This window comes from Staurois parvus, unplaced genomic scaffold (genome assembly GCF_062004578.1).
Source record: "Staurois parvus isolate SC_StPar_1 unplaced genomic scaffold, SC_StPar_1.0 ptg001432l, whole genome shotgun sequence".
NCBI lineage: Eukaryota > Metazoa > Chordata > Amphibia > Anura > Ranidae > Staurois > Staurois parvus.
Window position 1 is genome coordinate 1,500,465 of NW_028319228.1, and position 18,363 is coordinate 1,518,827.

At 39.9% G+C, this 18,363-nt stretch overlaps 1 protein-coding gene across 3 annotated transcripts in view; it reads right to left on the minus strand.

Annotated features, from left to right (window-relative positions):
* AGTPBP1 (ATP/GTP binding carboxypeptidase 1) overlaps positions 1-18,363 on the minus strand; it is a 208,424-nt gene that overhangs the window by 100,977 nt on the left and 89,084 nt on the right. For all 3 annotated transcript variants that reach the window (XM_089662110.1, XM_089662111.1, XM_089662112.1), the window contains 3 exons: positions 13,907-14,038; positions 7,241-7,334; positions 1,809-1,846 (listed from right to left, as the gene is read on the minus strand). In XM_089662110.1, the coding sequence (XP_089518236.1) occupies positions 1,809-1,846; positions 7,241-7,334; positions 13,907-14,038 (264 nt within the window). The remainder of the gene's footprint in view (positions 1-1,808; positions 1,847-7,240; positions 7,335-13,906; positions 14,039-18,363) is intronic.

Genomic DNA, 18,363 nt, shown 5'->3' on the forward strand with positions numbered 1-18,363 from the left:
CCAGTGCAGCCAACGTGACTACAGTGTGGCCTGGGGGTGGGACGTAGCCCACTCTTCCCCATATGTCATTATATATATTGCTTCTGAAATTGTCTGGCCAGTACACTGAAATTAACCTTGTATGGCTAATATGGTTTCCCCGCAACGGTCAAAAATCCCAGTGTGTCTCCCTAAAAACTGACAAGACAACCGAGGTTTGAAATTCTGGAAAACAAAGCGGTGCCAATTCGTAGATCCTAGCACATTGCAAGGTTTACTTTTTTATGAAAACTTTATTGAAACATCCCAAAGTGGCATTTTATTACGTTATACTGAGCGCACTGTGATGCAATGAGGTAGTTTGCATCACCTCATGCTACACTAAAAAAATATGGCATGCCATAACTTTTTTAGGCCTGATAGGAAACGAGGCATTTTGCCTTGTCTTGTGTTGGGCAAGGACAACTAAGTCCTTATGAACATAAAAGAAGGTTGAAGTCTTTCATGGTTGTTAAAACTATTTTTGTACTTTCAGTAGGTTTAAAATCTACCTAAAGTGAATCTAATATCAGTCATTTTTATAAATTTTAAGTGCATGCATAATAGGCATTATGTTAAAGATTAAGTTCATTTAAAAAAAATAAATTCACATTTTTTTTCAGGTAACAAATTGCATATTTATTTTTAATTTTTTTGGGGGAGCCTGCAGAGCATGCACCTGCGGTCAGCAGTTCATTCCAATGAGGTAGTTTGCGTCACCCCATGCTGCACTGAAAAGGTATGGCATGCCATAACTTTTTTAGACCTGATAGGAAACGAGGCATTTTGCCTTGTCTTGTGTTGGGCAAGGACAACTAAGTCTTATGAACATATTAGAAGGTTGAAGTCTTTCATGGTTGTTAAAACTATTTTTGTACTTTCAGTAGGTTTAAAATCTACCTAAAGTGAATCTAATATCATTCATTTTTATTAATTTTAAGTGCATGCAAAATAGGCATTATGTTAAAGATTACGTTCACTTAAAAAAACATAAATAAATGCACATTTGTTTTGCAGGTAACAAAATGAGCATTTATTTTTTGGAGGGAGCCTACAGAGCATGCACCTGCGGCCAGCAGTTCATTGGGAACGTTTTTTAAATTGTGACAACAGGTGTCGGGAGAAGATCCTCTGCTCGCTCTCAAGGGGAGTGTGGGGAACGGAGGGGAGGTTACTGAACATGTTACTCCCAGGTGTAACATGTTCAGAAAGAGGAACTTATCCTTTAAACTGGCCATAAATGGATTCAAATTTGGCCGGTTTAGCAGGGACTGGCCTCATTTTAATCCATGTGTGGCCACTGTGGTTGAAGTTGACTTCTGTTCAACTGAACTGTCGGATAAAAGCGGTTTGATCAGCGCTGGAGGCAATAGACCACAGTGCTGATCTGTGTATTCTGACAGTGAGTATTCAGAATACAGTAGCACAGCGGTTAGAATTCCCCATCCACCTCAAGTGTGTGGATGGGGGAATCGGTTCTGTTTTTTCCTTTCAGCCTGATGGCTGCACGAAAAAAATGAACCATGTATGAGCAGCTTAAATGTAAAATTTCCAGGTATTATCTATCACAGAGATCACAGTACTCCCCCTGACAATGTCTTCACCTGCTTCTCTCCACAGAATGATAGAGGCATCAGTTTATTTATGCAGACTTGAAAACTGTCTAATCTATTTTTCTTTTCTAAAAATATTGCAATGCTATTAAATTAGAATACTTGACGCAAAATTAAACTCAGAGGAATAACAATTAAAAAATAACCACAGGACACTAAATACAGACAAGAACTTACTTGATTTTACCAAAGCAGCAAGTGTATCTAAAGAAACCCTGAAAAAACATAAAAAATAGTATATTAGAAACCATATTCATACTTAAATCCTAAGTTTTGCTAAAATCAAAATCAGCACAACAGGGATATGGAAATTTTTTTTAAAAAACTACATGTCCAGGGACTAAATCGGTGTCCCAATCTATTTGTCCTTCATGACAATCTACTTGTTCTGATAAAAAGAAAACATACATTTTAACCAAAACTGTATTTAAATCTGCTTTAAGTATTGTCTGGGGCTTTTAAAAACAAAAGGGGTTTTATGGCGACTTAAACATTTAATATTTTTAACATTGCACTGTTTATCTCATCTTCCCCTCCATGCCTGTCTCCAGAACTGCACCCGGGGACTAGCAGGGAGGGGAGAGGCCTTGCAATGTAATGAGCACCGATTGGCTGCTCGTCAGGAAAGGGGAGTGTCGGACTTATCCTTTATCCCTTTTGCTGCCAGAGCTATTTTTGCGTTATTTGCACACATTTAAAAAATCGTTTTATGCCTGAAGATGACACAAACCCCCAAAACATGATATATTTTGTGAAAGCAGAGATCCTAGAGAATAAAATATCGGTAGTTCCAATTTTTTATGTCACATGATATTATCACAAAGATCTAGGAAACACAAAATTCCAGTAAAAAATACACTTAAGTTAATTTTAGGGCACAAAAAGCAAAAAATTATCCAATTTTTTTTTAAAATATAAAAGACGAGGTTGCAGCGTGTAAATAGATATACAGCATGTTAAACCTTAAATCTGAGCGTGCTTGTGAAACAGCAATAAACTTTAGTACCCTATATTTTCTATAGGCGACACTTTTAAAGCCCTTTATAGGTCATCCATATAGTGTACGGAGGAGGTCTGGTGCTAGAATTATTGCTCTCATTCTGGCATGCGTGGCGATATGTAACATGTGTATCGCAATCCACGTTTTCATGTGTAGACGCCCGAATATGTGCTTTTAGGTTTGTGCGTGAGTACATATGTGGGGGTGGGGGGCCTTGAAAAATGTGGGGGTGTTATATGCTTGGGTGTAACTTCCATTTAAAAAAAAAATTAAATTTTTTTTAATCACATACGGCACAAAAAGTCCCCTATGTGATGATTTTTGGTGACAGGTTCTCTTTTTTGAGACATGCACGGTCTAAAAGACCCTGTACTACACTGAATGTAATGCGGCACACATCGCACCACATTACATTCTTTCCCGGATCAGGAGAAGAAGGGAAGGGGATCTGTGTCCGCTCACCTCTTCCCTCCCCTATACCACATCCCGCAGCACCCGCCGAACAAGTCTTGGGCCCGCAGACAGGCAAGCGGAGCCCGGGACATATAGCGGGGGCGAGGAGAGGCTGACACTGTGCACTGTGTGGAAGCAATCGGCAGCAGCACTGCTGCCCAATTGCTTCCACCTGACAGGTGAGCCCTGCTGCTTGCCCGCAGCAGGGCTAAGGGCAAAAAAAAGCTTCCTGCCCGGCGTCTGGAACTACATGTCCCGGGCGTTAGGCAATAGGAATTGGACTTCCCTGAGCACAAGCAACATAACCTTAAAGTGATTGTAAAGGCTAAAGGTTTTTTTTTTACCTTCATGCATTCTCTGTGCAGCACCCCCTCCCCCAGCCCCCCCAATACTCACCTAAGCCCCCCTCTCGATCCAGCAATTTGCACTGGAGTCTCGGCTATCCTGGGACTCCCTCTGCTTCACTGACTGAAATAGCAGCGAGAGCCACTGGCTCCCCATGCTGTCAATTACAGCCAGTGAGCCAATGAGAAAAGCGAGGGGGTGGGGCTGAGCCGAGGCTCCGTGTGAAAAAAGAACACACAGAGCAGCGGGTGCCCCCATAGCAAGCTGCTTGCTATGGGGGCACGCTACAGGAGGGATGAGCCAGGAGAGCCTGTGAGAGACCTGAGAAAAGAAGGATCCAGGCTGCTCTGTGCAAAACCACTGCACACAGCAGGTAAGTATAGACATGTTTGTTATTTAAATAAATAATATCACTTAAATAAATAATAGTTGGAATGATCTGTCCCTAGTGCAGATTCTTCCTCTCTTGGAGAAATATTGGATCCCTTTTCAGAAGGCATTTGGGAGGCTGCTGGGATGCATTATGTTGCCTCCTCACAACCTACTTTACCGCCTAAAAGTCTGCACCACTGTACCACAATCGCTGGATGGTACTGCCCACCAATTGTGATGGGGGGGGAATCTTACTGCACCATGAAGCAAACTATACAACCCTGTCCAGGTGCTTTGCAGCTTAAGTGTGTGTGTGTGTGGGGGGGGGGGGCAGTTGAGGGGTGTGTGTTGTAAAAATGTACAGCCCCCCTTTCCTCCCGACCACAAAGGTAAATTTAGTCAAAGGGAGCTCCTATACAAGATTCAGCTTGTAAAGCCTAACTGGATGACATTTAGTTGATGTGTCTGAAATTATTTCCAAGTTTTTTTTTTAATTTTGTTTTTTTTTTTTCCATAAAATGCAGTTGTCACCTATTCATCTGTTTTTATATCTCAGAGCTACTGGCTGCCTGCAGCCTCTTTCAGTTCACATGTACTCACTTCAACATGTACTCACTCTATGTACGTAGTTACAGCTGCTTGAAATCTCCACCAGTGATACAGATTACAGGGTAACAGGGCAGGAGCTCAATTGTGGTCAACCTATAACAGGAGGTGCCTAAACATGGGACTTTTGCAGCAGGATCACCTGGTATTCTTTTAACGAAAGAGGTGTTTTTTGTGGCAAAAGATTTGTGGCAAAGGAGCAAAGCACAGGTTCACATTAAAGAGACACTATCACATTGCCCTTTGAAGGCTGGACTGAAAATATCTGCAAAGGGCATCCCCGCACCCCATATACTTACCTTCCCTGTACTCCCTCAAAGCAAATTGTTCCTCCACAGCTCGTGAGGATACCCAGGGCTTCCATGTATGGAGGAACATGTGGCCTGCTACCTTTTGATGATGATTGGCCCTAGCAATTACTAGGCCCCATACATGTCTAATGACAGTGGGTGTGATGTTACCACTTCCCCACATAGATGAAAATCAAGGAGCTTTGAGGCACTGCAGAAAACAAGCTCCTTAAAAACCTTAAGCAAAAAACTAAATGTAATACTCAGTATTCTTGAGTGAAATAGAACCTAAGAACTCCACAACACAATGACTTATTTCTAGCTCATCTACATATTTTAAATTATAATTTATACCTCCCCCTCCTTTTTGGACACCAATTCACAAAAAAGGACACTGGGGAACTGGAGAAAGTACAGAGAAGGGCAACCAAACTGATAAGAGGCATGGAGGAGCTCAGCTATGAGGAAAGATTAGAGGAGCTGAATTTATTCTCTCTTGAGAAGAGGAGATTAAGGGGGGATATGATCAACATGTATAAATACATCAGTGGTTCATATAGTGAACTCGGTGTAGAGCTATTCACCCTGAGGTCTTCACAGAGGACAAGGGGGCACTCTTTACATCTGGAGGAAAAGAGATTTAATCTCCAAACACGGAAAGGTTTCTTCACAGTGAGAGCTGTGAAAATGTGGAATAGACTCCCTCAAGAGTTGGTTCTGGCCAACTCAGTGGATTTCTTCAAAAAAGGCCTGGATTCTTTCTTAGATACACAGAATATAACTGGATACTAACATTTATAGGTAAAGTTGATCCAGGGAATATCCGATTGCCTCTCGGGGGATCAGGAAGGAATTTTTTTCCCAGCAGGAGCAAATTGCATCGTGCTTTGCTGGGTTTTTTTTTTTTGCCTTCCTCTGAATCAACTGTGGGTGTAGGATTATAACCTTTTTTTTTTTTCTATGGTTGAACTGGATGGACTTTTGTCTTTTTTCAGCCAGACTAACTATGTAACTTGTAACCACATGCTAGGTATCCATGTTAACTTTGTATGTGTATTTATATCAATAAAAGGCTTCTTTATGTTCAAAATATACTTTTAAGTCCCCGAATGAGTAGTGATGAGATAACCTTGTGGTTCTAGTATGTATTGGCGTATGCCACAATGTGCACATATATTATTCACACCTGGAAAGTACTGGGCTGCTCAGTCACACTACAGTTCGGCTTCAAGAAAAAGTAAAACTAAAAGGAAATAGGGTTTGTACAAGGTATAAAATTAGAACTGATGGTTTCAGGACAATTGGTGTAATCAATTTTTTCCCCTGTTCCTACTAGTTACATCTGTTATCTTAACAAAAATACTATTCTGGAACTAACAAAAGAAACAAATCAAGAATTTAAGAAAAAGGAGTATGACAAAAGAGAGCCTGCTGAGAAAGCAGAGACCAACTTAGAAACACGGAAAAGTGGTGGCAGAAAAAAAGACCATGTGGTCCACTGAGTCTGCCCATTTTTTTTAACCACTTGAGCCCCAGGTTTTACCCCTATCATAAGCAGAGTATTTTTTTCTATTCAGTACTGCTCTACTTTAACTGCCAATTGCGCTGTCATGCAACACTGTACGCAAATTACATTTTTATCTTCTTTTTAGAAAAATAGAGCTTTCTTTTGGTGGTATTTAAATCACAACATATGTTTCGCGATGCATACTAGCACATTATAAAAGACTTACCTGAAAATGAAACCCTCCAGTGGAGCACTGTCACGGCTCCCTGAGGCTTCCATCTTCACCCAGTCTTCCTTCAAGGTTTCGCAAGCTGTGGCCATCTGATTGGCCGAGTCGAGATGTTGTCACTCCCACGCATGTGGTTCTCTGGTTCTCTCAATGGACAGCATGCCATTCATTGAGAGTGCAGTGCACATGTGCCGGTGACATCACAGGCGCTTCTAAAGTAAGTATAGGACATATTTACAGTACCCACAGGTAAGTCTTATTAAAGGCTTACCTGTAGGTAACAGTTACCAAAGTGGGTTTACTTCCACTTTAATTTATCTTCATAGATTTCTGGAGGGCGATTGTTGATAAATATTTCTGTCCCAAGTGGAGGAGCTTCTCCAACCCAGTCTGCCCCAAATTTCCACTGACCATTAACCTGAACAAGGTTAATATTACACCTTTCCATCCACTTCAGAAGGGAAGCTGCATTGTCTTTACTGAGAGAAGTATTCCAAGCCTCGCTCTCAGCATTCATTACGTTGTTGTCCATCATTAGAGAATGATCTGCTCTCTCCATGGGCCATAATCATTGGGTAGAAGGCTAGCCCCTAGGTCCCCTCCAAAAGCCACTGTCCTGGTTGGGTCTGTCACAATTAATACATTTATATTTTGAATACTCAAGCAAAACATTACTATATTATTTACATCTGTGTGATGAACCTGTATCTTTAGGAAGGCTTCAGCACTCAGACAAAAAAAAAAAAAATAAATAAATTATGCCATCCTGAACTTGTGAAACAGGACAGTAGAGGGAGGCATACTTACTTCATAAGGCTGGTATTCTTCTTACTAAATGGTCCTATTATTTTGAAGAGAAGTTCAACTGCTCCATTTTTGCCAAGATACACGGCATTCACAGCTAGAATAAAAAAAGACTAGTATGAACAAGACTGGCTATTATTAGTTTTAGCAGTTTTATTCTATACAAGGCTTTATATATGATCAGGAAAAGTGTTTGGAAGAACAGTAAAAGAAAAAAAAAACACATAAGAAACAATGCCTACTTTCTGCAGTAAAGCTTGGTTGTTATTACCTCTTAAAGCCACTGTGAGGCAACATCACAAATCAAGGTGAGCGACTCTGGCCTTGTTCAACAAATAATTCTTACTCTTATAACTAAAGGCATTTTTTTTGTAATTTTAGACAGAGTGGAGAGGGATTGGTTAGGGAGATTTTCCCTCTTTAATTCCCTTGTTTATCCTTATCACTGAGAAAGTGAATGAAAATCCCACATTTTGGATTGTTAGCTAAACAGGGATAGAAGGTAAATCTTGCAATTCTGGTGATCCTGGTGATAACCATGGAATCCTTCACTTTAGAGGGATTTCTTCTCACTTCTTGTTTTTGGCTATGGGACAGGAAGTGAAGGGAAAGGTCCTCCATGGGACACATGGCAAAAAACCCCCAAAAAACTGAAAGGGTTATAGGCCTCCATTACTCTATCCAAAGTTTAAAATAAAAGGTTATGCCTTTAGTTCTATTTTAAGTGCAGCTCACATTGCCTGATGTTAGACTGGTAAAAGGTAGTTTCTGTCATGGGTTACCGTACATATGAATAACAATTTTTAATTAACAGAACAAGTTGATGTCTTGGTGTTGACAGGCGTCTGACATGATCTGTTGACTTAGGCATGACCTTCTTGGCTTATTATAAGATCCTAATTTCATCTAGAGATCCTTCGTAGAGTAAGACTGTCTGTACAGGAAGGTTACATGTCTTCTCTTACTTTTTATTTATTTAATTTTTGCTCTTCTTTCTTCCCTTCTTCCTTAAACATCATCAGCTCCCATTTTCCTGACTGATCTGTATTTTAAAAGGCAGATTGCTCATAAGCTTTTTGATGGTGGATAAACATAATTTCCTAAAAGAGCAGTTATTGTGCTGGACGAGGGCATAGAATTGTAATATATTTTATTTTAAAAGGTTGAATTAGAATTACTACTAATCTTTTTTGTTTTGTTTTCTTCTACAGGTGAAACTCGAAAAATTTGAATATCATGCAAAAGTTCATTTATTTCAGTAATGCAACCTAAAAGGTGAAACTAATATATGAGATAGACTCATTACATGCAAAGCAAGATAGTTCAAGCCGTGATTTGTCATAATTGTGATGATTATGGCTTGCAGCTCATGAAAACCCCAAATCCACAATCTCTAAAAATTAGAATATTGTGAAAAGGTGCAATATTCTAGGCTCAAAGTGTCCCACTCTAATCAGCTAATTAAGCCATAACACCTGCAAAGGGTTCCTGAGCCTTTAAATGGTCTCTCAGTCTGGTTCAGTAGGAATCACAATCATGGGAAAGACTGCTGACCTGACAGTTGTGCAGAAAACCATCATTGACACCCTCCATAAGTAGGAAAAGTCTCAAAAGGTAATTGCAAAAGAAGTTGGATGTTCCCAAAGTGCTGTATCAAAGCACATTAATAGAAAGTTATGTGGAAGGGAAAAGTGTGGGAGAAAAAAGTGCACAAGCAGCAGGGACGACCGCAGCCTGGAGAGGATTGTCAGGAAAAAGTCAATCAAAAGTGTTGGGGACTTTCACAAGGAGTGGACTGAGGCTGGAGTCAGTGCATCAAGAGCCACCACACGCAGACGGATCCTGGACATGGGCTTCAAATGTCGTATTCCTCTTGTCAAGCCACTCCTGAACAACAAACAACATCAGAAGGGTCTTACCTGGGCTAAAGAAAAACAGACCTGGTCTGTTGCTCAGTGGTCCAAAGTCCTCTTTTCTGATGAGAGAAACTTTTGCATCTCATTTGGAAACCAAGGACCCAGAGTACGGAAGAAGAATGGAGAGGCACACACTGCAAGATGCTTGAAGTCCAGTGTGAAGTTTCCACAGTCTGTGTTGATTTGGGGAGCCATGTCATCTGCTGGTGTTGGTCCACTGTGCTTCATTAAGTCCAGGGTCAACGCAGCCGTCTACCAGGAGATTTTGGAGCACTTCATGCTTCCTTCCGCAGACGAACTTTATGGGGATGCTGACTTCATTTTCCAGCAGGACTTGACACCTGCCCACACTGCTAAAAGCACCAAAACCTGGTTCAATGACTGTGGGATTACTATGCTTGATTGGCCAGCAAACTCACCTGACCTGAACCCCATAGAGAATCTATGAGGCATTGCCAAGAGAAAGATGAGAGACACGAGACCGAACAATGCAGAATAGCTGAAGGCCGCTATTGAAGCATCCTGGTTTTCCATAACACCTCAGCAGTGCCACAGGCTGATAGCTTCCATGCCATGCTGCATTGAGGTAGTAATTGCTGCAAAAGGGGCCCAAACCAAGTACTGAGTACATATGAATGCTTATACTTTTCAGAGGTCCGATATTGCTCTATGTACAATCCTTGTTTTATTGATTGCATATAATGTTCTAATTTTCTGAGATTGTGGATTTGGGGTTTTCATGAGCTGTAAACCATAATCATCACAATTATGACAAATCACGGCTTGAACTATCTTGCTTTGCTTGTAATGAGTCTATCTCATATATTAGTTTCACCTTTTAAGTTGCATTACTGAAATAAATGAACTTTTGCACGATATTGAAATTTTTCGAGTTTCACCTGTATTGTCCTAACCATTGTTATATTATGTATAGTTACCTTGAAAAATGTATCCTATAGTTAGATTGTTAAACCTACTGTAAAACATAATTGAAAACTTTTAAAAAAACATTATGGAAGAAAACATTTTTTTAATTTAATGACGGCAAAATGTGACAAAAACAAATTCCCAGATGAACATTAAAAATATGCTTAAAGCTGTATTAAACCCCAAACCAAAAATGTAATATATTGCAGCTTACCAGTCCTTAGCTGTAGTGGCTGCATTAGTTTTCGTTTTTAGACATTTTCCCTCTGTTTTCACCTGGTGATTTGGCCAGTAACACACCTCCTGTATTAAAGTGCCTCCACTCTGAATGTAGGAGCAACAGTGAAACCTTTGGACAGCAGTATTGTCAGTCTGGGGGGAGGGTATTGTTAGATGTACTAGCAGATTTAAATACACTAACAACTGAAAACAAACCCTAGCTAATACTTTATACGGAGTTACAGCATTTTTGTTTCCTTTTTGGATATTACATAATATAAAACATAAGGCTTTACATAAACAAAAGCGGATCATTGTAAGCATGCCGGCTAGTATTAAATGGTTTGTCTTTCCTCTGTAACTGACACATTCTGCTGGAGATATTGTTCTTTTGAAAAGGAACAAACTTACTGGCCAGATCACCAGGTGAAAATAGCAGAATGCGGCTGGAGAGGGCTGGAGAAAGGGGCCAGCCCTCTAGATAAAAGAAAAAACATAATGGCAAACAAAGAATAGAGTAAAACACAAATGAAAGCTAACAAGTAGAAATGCAATTGGATAAAAGAAATAGCTTTCATTTGTGTTTTACGTTATTCTTAGTTTGACGTTATGATGGTTTTTTAACCTAGAGGGATGACCCCTTTCTCCTCCTCTGTTCCACCTTTCCTCGCCCATTCTAGGGTTGGTGCTTCGGGTTCTCATGCTGTGTAAGAAAGTATAAATGTAGTAGAAGGAACTTGTATTGTCTGGCTCTGAAAAGGGGTAGCCCTCAAAACGTGGCAGACATTCAAAGACTCCAGTGAGGTTCCCCTGTATTCTGGGCTGTGCCGAATCAAGGACCACTGGGCTACAGCGTAGTAGCTCGATGAGCGATTTTTATTCATATGCTTGCGAGTACATTTTATGTTGACGTTAAATAAATACTGTGGGATAATGCTCTCTTTTGTTTGTTTCTTTTTGTAGTGGCTTCAGGACATCCTAAGTCCTAGAGGGTAGCAAGGCTAGAAACAATTCCCCATTGACCTCAAGCTTTCTTCTATACCTATACCAGGCTATCACACTTATGCGCAGCAGTCATTTTATTTATATTAGAAAACAGAAGAAAGAAAGCCTAAAAAAGAAAATGAATGCGGCCATCACATCTAAAATCCGGTAAGTAATATGATAAAGGTTTGCTTTTGGGTTTATTACTACTTTAAACACAATTCATTTTTTTAAAAAAGGCAATCTTTTTAGAATCTGGAATTTACTTTAGTAAATACAGGTTGGGAAAAACAACTTTGAATCAAACATTAGTTAAATCACACTGTATTTTGTCTGTTAAAGAACCAGATCCAAAACTTCTTTACGGTGCTTTGACCCTGTGTAGATATAATAACAAACTATATTAAGAAGCTGAACTATGCAACAACAGGTTTCTTGTCTTATTCTTGGATACTGAAAATCCTGAGAGCTTCTAAACTCATCAACATGGATGTGGAATGAATAACATACTGGAAATACAAAATACCTCTTTGTAAGGGAAGTATTGGAACTTACTCCTCTATGTTATCCTATCCAAATGAAAACCTGCTTAGTATGCCAAAAATGATATGAATATATTAACACATTATTATGTTTAGGGTTCAAACTCAGTCCCACATATGAAATACTAAAGAGCACCATCCTAAAAATCCATTTAGGCATCCTAAAGTTAAAAAATGTTTCAGTATGTGCATAGCTCCCTAACCCCCTGTATACTTCCCTGAGCCTGATCTCGATCCAGCGCTGTACCAGTCTGCAGTGGCTCTCTCCTCTTCTCTCGGCTCTGACAGGGTTTGCTGAGGCAACAGGGAGCGGGGCCAAGCCATGCTGTCTGTGTCTATTGATGCAGGCAGCACAGATGCTTGCAGGTGTGACATAATAGGAAGCAGCTTCCTTTGATGGCATAACAAAAAGAGGAAGAGGCAGGAGTGACGGCGGGGGACCCAAGAAGAGGAGGATCAGGGATGCTCTGTGCAATACCATTGCACAGAGAAGGTAAGCAGAGTAGGTATTTAAAAAAAAAAAAAAAAAAAAAAACATTCACTTTACAAACACTTTAAGGAAAAAAGTTAATGCTTTTACAATTGTGTAACTGGGTGTTTGGTGAAAACAGTGAATTGATGGTCAATTAAAGCATACAGGACATGTTGTGATGTCTTCCGCTCCACACTTATACTGTATGGTTATGCAACATACAGATTTGTAATCCTTTCAGTCAAATTATTTTACAGATGTTTTTCTGTAAAGCAGTCAATATTGAGAATAATCTTGCACAAATATTTCTGTTAGCTGTAAAGAGCATCAAAGATGAGCAAAAACGCTAATCAAGGCTTTCTACGCTGTCTATTCATTATTAGCACTGGATACAAGGCCCTTGTACTTCAATCAGATGTATTCACTAAAGAAAATACAAAAAAAAAAAAATCAGTATTGTATATAGCAACAAAAATACACAAGCGAATACACAGTTTATGTGAATTTCTGTTTAGTTTTTCTTGTGATCCAGGCGCCTGCCAGAATGAACAGCTAAGTCCTCATTGAAGACCACACTACATTAAAGGTGGAACTAAAGGCAAAACCTTTTGTTCATTTTGGATACAGTAAGGGAGGGTTATAAACCTTTCTTATTTGCCTCTGTGTCCCATTGGCAATGTTTGTCTTCACTTCCTGTCCCATAGCCAAAACTATCCCTCCAAAGTGAGGATATTTGTGGTTGTCACCAGGATCACCAGAACTCTCTCTGTTCCTGTTCTACTGACAACCCAATATTGGGGATTTTCTTTCGCTTTCTGTAATAATGGTAAACAGGATAAATAAAGAGGTGGAATCTCCCTAACAGGGCAAAAACAGCAATGAGAACCTGACAGGTGTTCTCCACTTTAATTAAAACAAAAAAAGGTTTTGTCTCTAGGTACACTTCGAAAAAATACCTGTCGTACTACAAAAATCAGCTGCAATTATGGAAATCTATTTGAAAAGGATAGGTATGGAAAAGTTATGTTAACCTGATTTCAATGCATACTAAGTCAATGCCTTTAAACAAGCATTTAGCCAACCAGAATCCGTTTGGAACTTCTGATATGACTTACATAGTTACATAGTTAGTCTGGCTGAAAAAAGACCATCCAGTTCAACCATAAAAAAAAAGTTATAATCCTACACCCACAGTTGATCCAGAGGAAGGCAAAAAACTCAGAAAAGCATGATCCAATTTGCTCCTGCTGGAAAAAAAAGTTCCTTCTTGATCCCCAGAGAGGCAATCGGATATTCCCTGGGTCAACTTTACTTATAAATGACTTGATCTAGGTTAGTCCGTTGGGTAATGTGCTGCCTGTGGTGCGCCTCTATCTGAACTTACGGTCATCAACGTTTCTCTTTTTTTTTTCTCAGACCCTTCCCTACCTGTTCTCAATCTTTCTCCTCCATGGATGTGGGCCTACAAGCCTAGCATCTTTCTATTCCCTTCCTACCTTGACCCTTCCCACACCATGGTTGTTTTATCTGGATAGCGTAACGATTAACGTCCTAAATAATAACGTTCTCACATTTGCAGGATATATTTTCTCAGTACAATACTACTTACAGTTCATACAGTACACCCGTAACACTTGAAGACATGGAAGTAGCAGCTTTGGATATTGCAGATTTTGTTTCACCAGGTTCAAAGATATGTTTAGTGCTCCACTTACTCGTGCCTTTACTCCAAACTTTTTATCTGTGGAAAATAAATATTAAAAATGATTTCTCACTAGTACAAATTATGCATCTATAGTTCAAAGCAATTGTAAAGGGACATCATTTTAAGCTTAGCATGAGAAGGTTGTCCTGAGGGCCTTTTTACACTTCTCTATTTCTTACAGTAAAATACTTGAATTTTATGTCATTGACATGTATTTTAAGTAGAAACCCCATTCTGTTCCTATGTGGCTGGTGTACTGGTCCTTACCTATGTAGCTGCACCGACTTACCGCTGTCACCATGACACTACCTTCCTGGAGCAGGGGCGGACTGACAACTCATGGGGCCCCCCGGGCAATAGGGGATCGTGGGGCCCCTGTGTCCTTGCCCGAACTCAAAAAAACCTATGAAAAATGTACCAGGGGCATCTCATGGGGCCCACTACTGACCCAAGGCCCTCGGGCAATGCCCGAGTTTCCAAATGGTCAGTCCGCCCCTGTCCTGGAGTTTACATCTTCTCCCTGTGCCTGCATGGGTTTGCTCCAAGTACTCCGGTTTCCTCCCACACTTCAAAGACATGCTGGTAGGTTAATTGGCTACCTTCTAAATTGTATGTGTATGCATGAATGTAAGTTAGTGACCTTAGATTGTACGCTTCTTGAGGGCAGGGACTGATGTTAATGTACAATACATATGTGAAGCACTGCATAAATTGATAGTACATGTAATAATAATAATATTCATGCCTGCAGGATGTAGTGGAGTTTATTGTCCTGATGTTTTTCTGGCTTGTGAGTACCTTCTGACTTTTAAATAAACATAGCAAATTAAATAGATTACACTATGTGGTTTAAATTTTTTCCTCTTCATGATCCTTTCAGTACATCTTCACTGCTAGAGTAAATTGCAGTGATTTGGATTGCTACTGAGCCGATTTTTTACTTACCTAGTGACTTACTTCCATATTTCTCATATGCGCTCATGGTCTCAGCTTTTAGGGGGTCATGTGCTTCAGTAAGAAGCTTGTTGGTGTCTTGGTGAGGGAACACTGAAGTTGGTAACATTTAAAATGGTTTTTCACAGTGTTTGCACTGTATACAAATGAAGTGTGGACATTTCATTTAGTCACAGGTGCCTTTATGTGTATGTGTGTATTTTTTAATTTTTTATTGTCATTGTCATTGACTAATGTCTTGTGATCATTGCAACGTTGAAGAGTTTGTGGCTTCCTTAACACATCTGTGTATAAAAAATGAAATGCTTGTGATCAGTAACGATCAAAGCAGGGAGTTATGTGTAGAGATAATTATGATCCTTACTCAGTCACATATACTTGGCTCTACCTGTGCCGCTATTCACGGCCTCGGCTGTCAATCGCTGGGTCCCGGCCAGTGATTACTCGCCGGCACCCGGTGATCAAGGAGGATTACCGACGGAGGGACAAAACTGTAAGTAAACAATACAGTTCTCTCCCGTCAGCTTCTGCACACTGCTATGCATGGCTTTGCATAGCAGAGCCATGAATAGCAGTGAAGCACACAGTAAACCAGCACACAGTTAACCCTTTGATCGCCCCAGATGTTAATCTCTTCCTGCCCAGTGTCATTAGTACAGTGTCAGTGCTCTTTATTAGCACTAATCACCGTATTGGTGTCATTGGGGATGTCAGTGACACCAAGTCAGTTCTGCCCAGTGTTAGAATGCCCGCCATAGTCCCGCAATAAGTTGCTGATCGCAGCCATGACTAGTAAAAATAAAAAAAACAATTCCAGTATCTATACTGCCATTTGTAAACACTATAACTTTCATGTAAACCAATTAATTTACATGTATTGGGATTTTTTTTTTTTTGGACATGTTTAATAGCAAAAAGTCAAAAATATTGTTTTTCTTCTCAAAATCTCTGTGAACAGTCATAAATAGCAGCAACCACCTAAGCCTGTCATTGCATTGTATAGACTCAGTGGACACAGCTATTCATGCACACCTGTCAATTCCATCAGATTCTTGCAGCTGGAAATCGCAGCATGTGTAATCGGCCATGTGAATAGACCTTAAAACCCATGTGATTAGGTGTTTTAACTCTGTGCACCATAAAGGTAACGTCCTTTCAGCTGAGAAAAGTAACATTTCCTTTGCATAACTGGCAATGTGTGTTGCCCCATTGTACCTTAACATTGTCACCACACTGCCCTAATTGACTCTAGAACTTACAAGCATCCTCTGTAACAAGTATGTTATATACATTAGCCTGCTATCACAAGGGTAGTGGATGTAGTAAAGCATCCAGCACCTACAGTATATTGCTTTTGTGTTAATTTAACTGACAATTGCACGGTCATGAAAAGCCACACCCAGATGAAATTTACGTCCTTTCTTTCCCACAAATTGAACTTTCTTTCGGTGGTATTTGATCACCTGTGCGGGTTTTATTTTTTGCGCTGTAAGCAAAAAAAGGCCGACAATTTTGAGAAAAAAAAACAACTATATTTTGGAGTTTTTGCTATTAAACTTGTCCAGTAAAATTTATTTTTTTTTTTTTTTAAATCACATTTTGTCATAAATTTAGGCCAAAATGTATTCTGTTACATGTCTTTGCTAAAAAAAAATCCCAATACATGTAAATTATATTATTTATATATATATATATATAAATATATATATATATATATATATATAATTAAATTATTATATTACGAGTAAGTTATAGAGTTTACAAATGGCGGTATAGATACTGGGATTTTTTTTTTCTAATAGTAATGGCGGCGATCAGCGACTTCTAGCAGGACTGTGGGACTGTGGCGAGCATTCTGACACTGGGGGGGAACTAACTTGGTGTCGCTGACATCCCCAGTGACACTAATACAGTGATCAGTGCTAAAGAAGAGCACTTACACTGTACTAATGACACTGGGCAGGAAGGGGTTAATGTGAGGGGCGATCAAAGGGTTAACTGTGTGTAGGGAGTGTTTTACTAGAGGGCAGGGGGAGGTGTGCACAGCCATCCCGAGCAGTGTGCCCGAGCTGACAGGGAGGAAGACTGTTTGTAAACAAGTCTTCCTCCCCATCAGTGATTGTCGGTAATCACCGGACACTGGCGGGTAATCACTGGTCGGGACCCGGTGATTGACATCCGTGGCCGTGAATGGCGGTGCGGGTAGGGTGCGCATGCCCCCTAACCCGAAAATGCAAAATCATGTATATATACACACGTGATTTTGCACACCCGTGCCGCCGTGTAGCAGTATATCTGGTATATGGCGGCGGGTACGCGGTTAAAGTATATGTAAACCCTCACCTTGTAAAACAACTCATTCAGTTTAAAATAGAAATGAAAGGCAAAACAATTTAAAAAAAATTAAACACCTTTTCTCCCTTTTTTTTTTAAGTGATCACATACCCTCTGTTCTCAGCTGCACAAGAGCTAGGGTAGGAGAAACAGCAATATACTAGTCTTCCCAGTGAATGGCTGTGCAGGGGGTGTATCAGGAAAAGTCTGATCATCGGAAAGGAAGCAATGCAAAGATAACAGGATTTTTTCATAACATGTTACACCCATATTCGGGGTGTAACATATTACAGATGCAGCTGCCACCGCACGCCCCTCCCTGATCCCCACATTTTGACAGCAAGAAGGGAATCTTCTCCCCCAGCTCCACCCACCAAGCTACATCATTCATTCAGAGTTCTGGGAATATGCCTTTGGAGCTGTCGACTTATAGTTCTCAATGAACTACCAGGGTGTTGCCAAGTCTTAAGAGGTACAAGCAGAAAACATACACACACTATCTGCACGAGCCTGCAAAGCACCCACAATCTTCTGATCATGGGTGCAATGCTTTGCTGGCTCATAGTAAAAAAAAAAAAAATGCACATTTTTTACCTGCAAAAAGATGTGCATTCTTTTTTTTTTCTACAAAGGTGAACTTATCCTTTAATTTACTTACATTGCTGCAGTTTACCACCTTCCTTTGTACCAATTTCAGGCTATTTACTGGACTTTAAATGTTTACATTTCAATAAAAACTGGAAAAATGGGGGTGTACAAAAACTTCTGACCAGTAGTGTGTATTTTATAGAAGTTCAATAGACTGCCTATCTTTTTATACATTCATATGCCTGTCTTTTATGTTTGAAATCAGTTACAAAGAACAAGAAGATTAATATAGAATACAGACTCCAATACACACACATTAAAAAGCTGTGTGAAATACAAGGTCAAACAACGTCAAACATCAAAAAAAAAACCCGAATACATTTTAACTCTGTCCTAGTTAATGTGAACTCCAGCATATCAATCAGCAATGCTGCACAAGTGAGACTAATCACCTGACATTAACTAATCCTTGTCAGCCGTTGCTG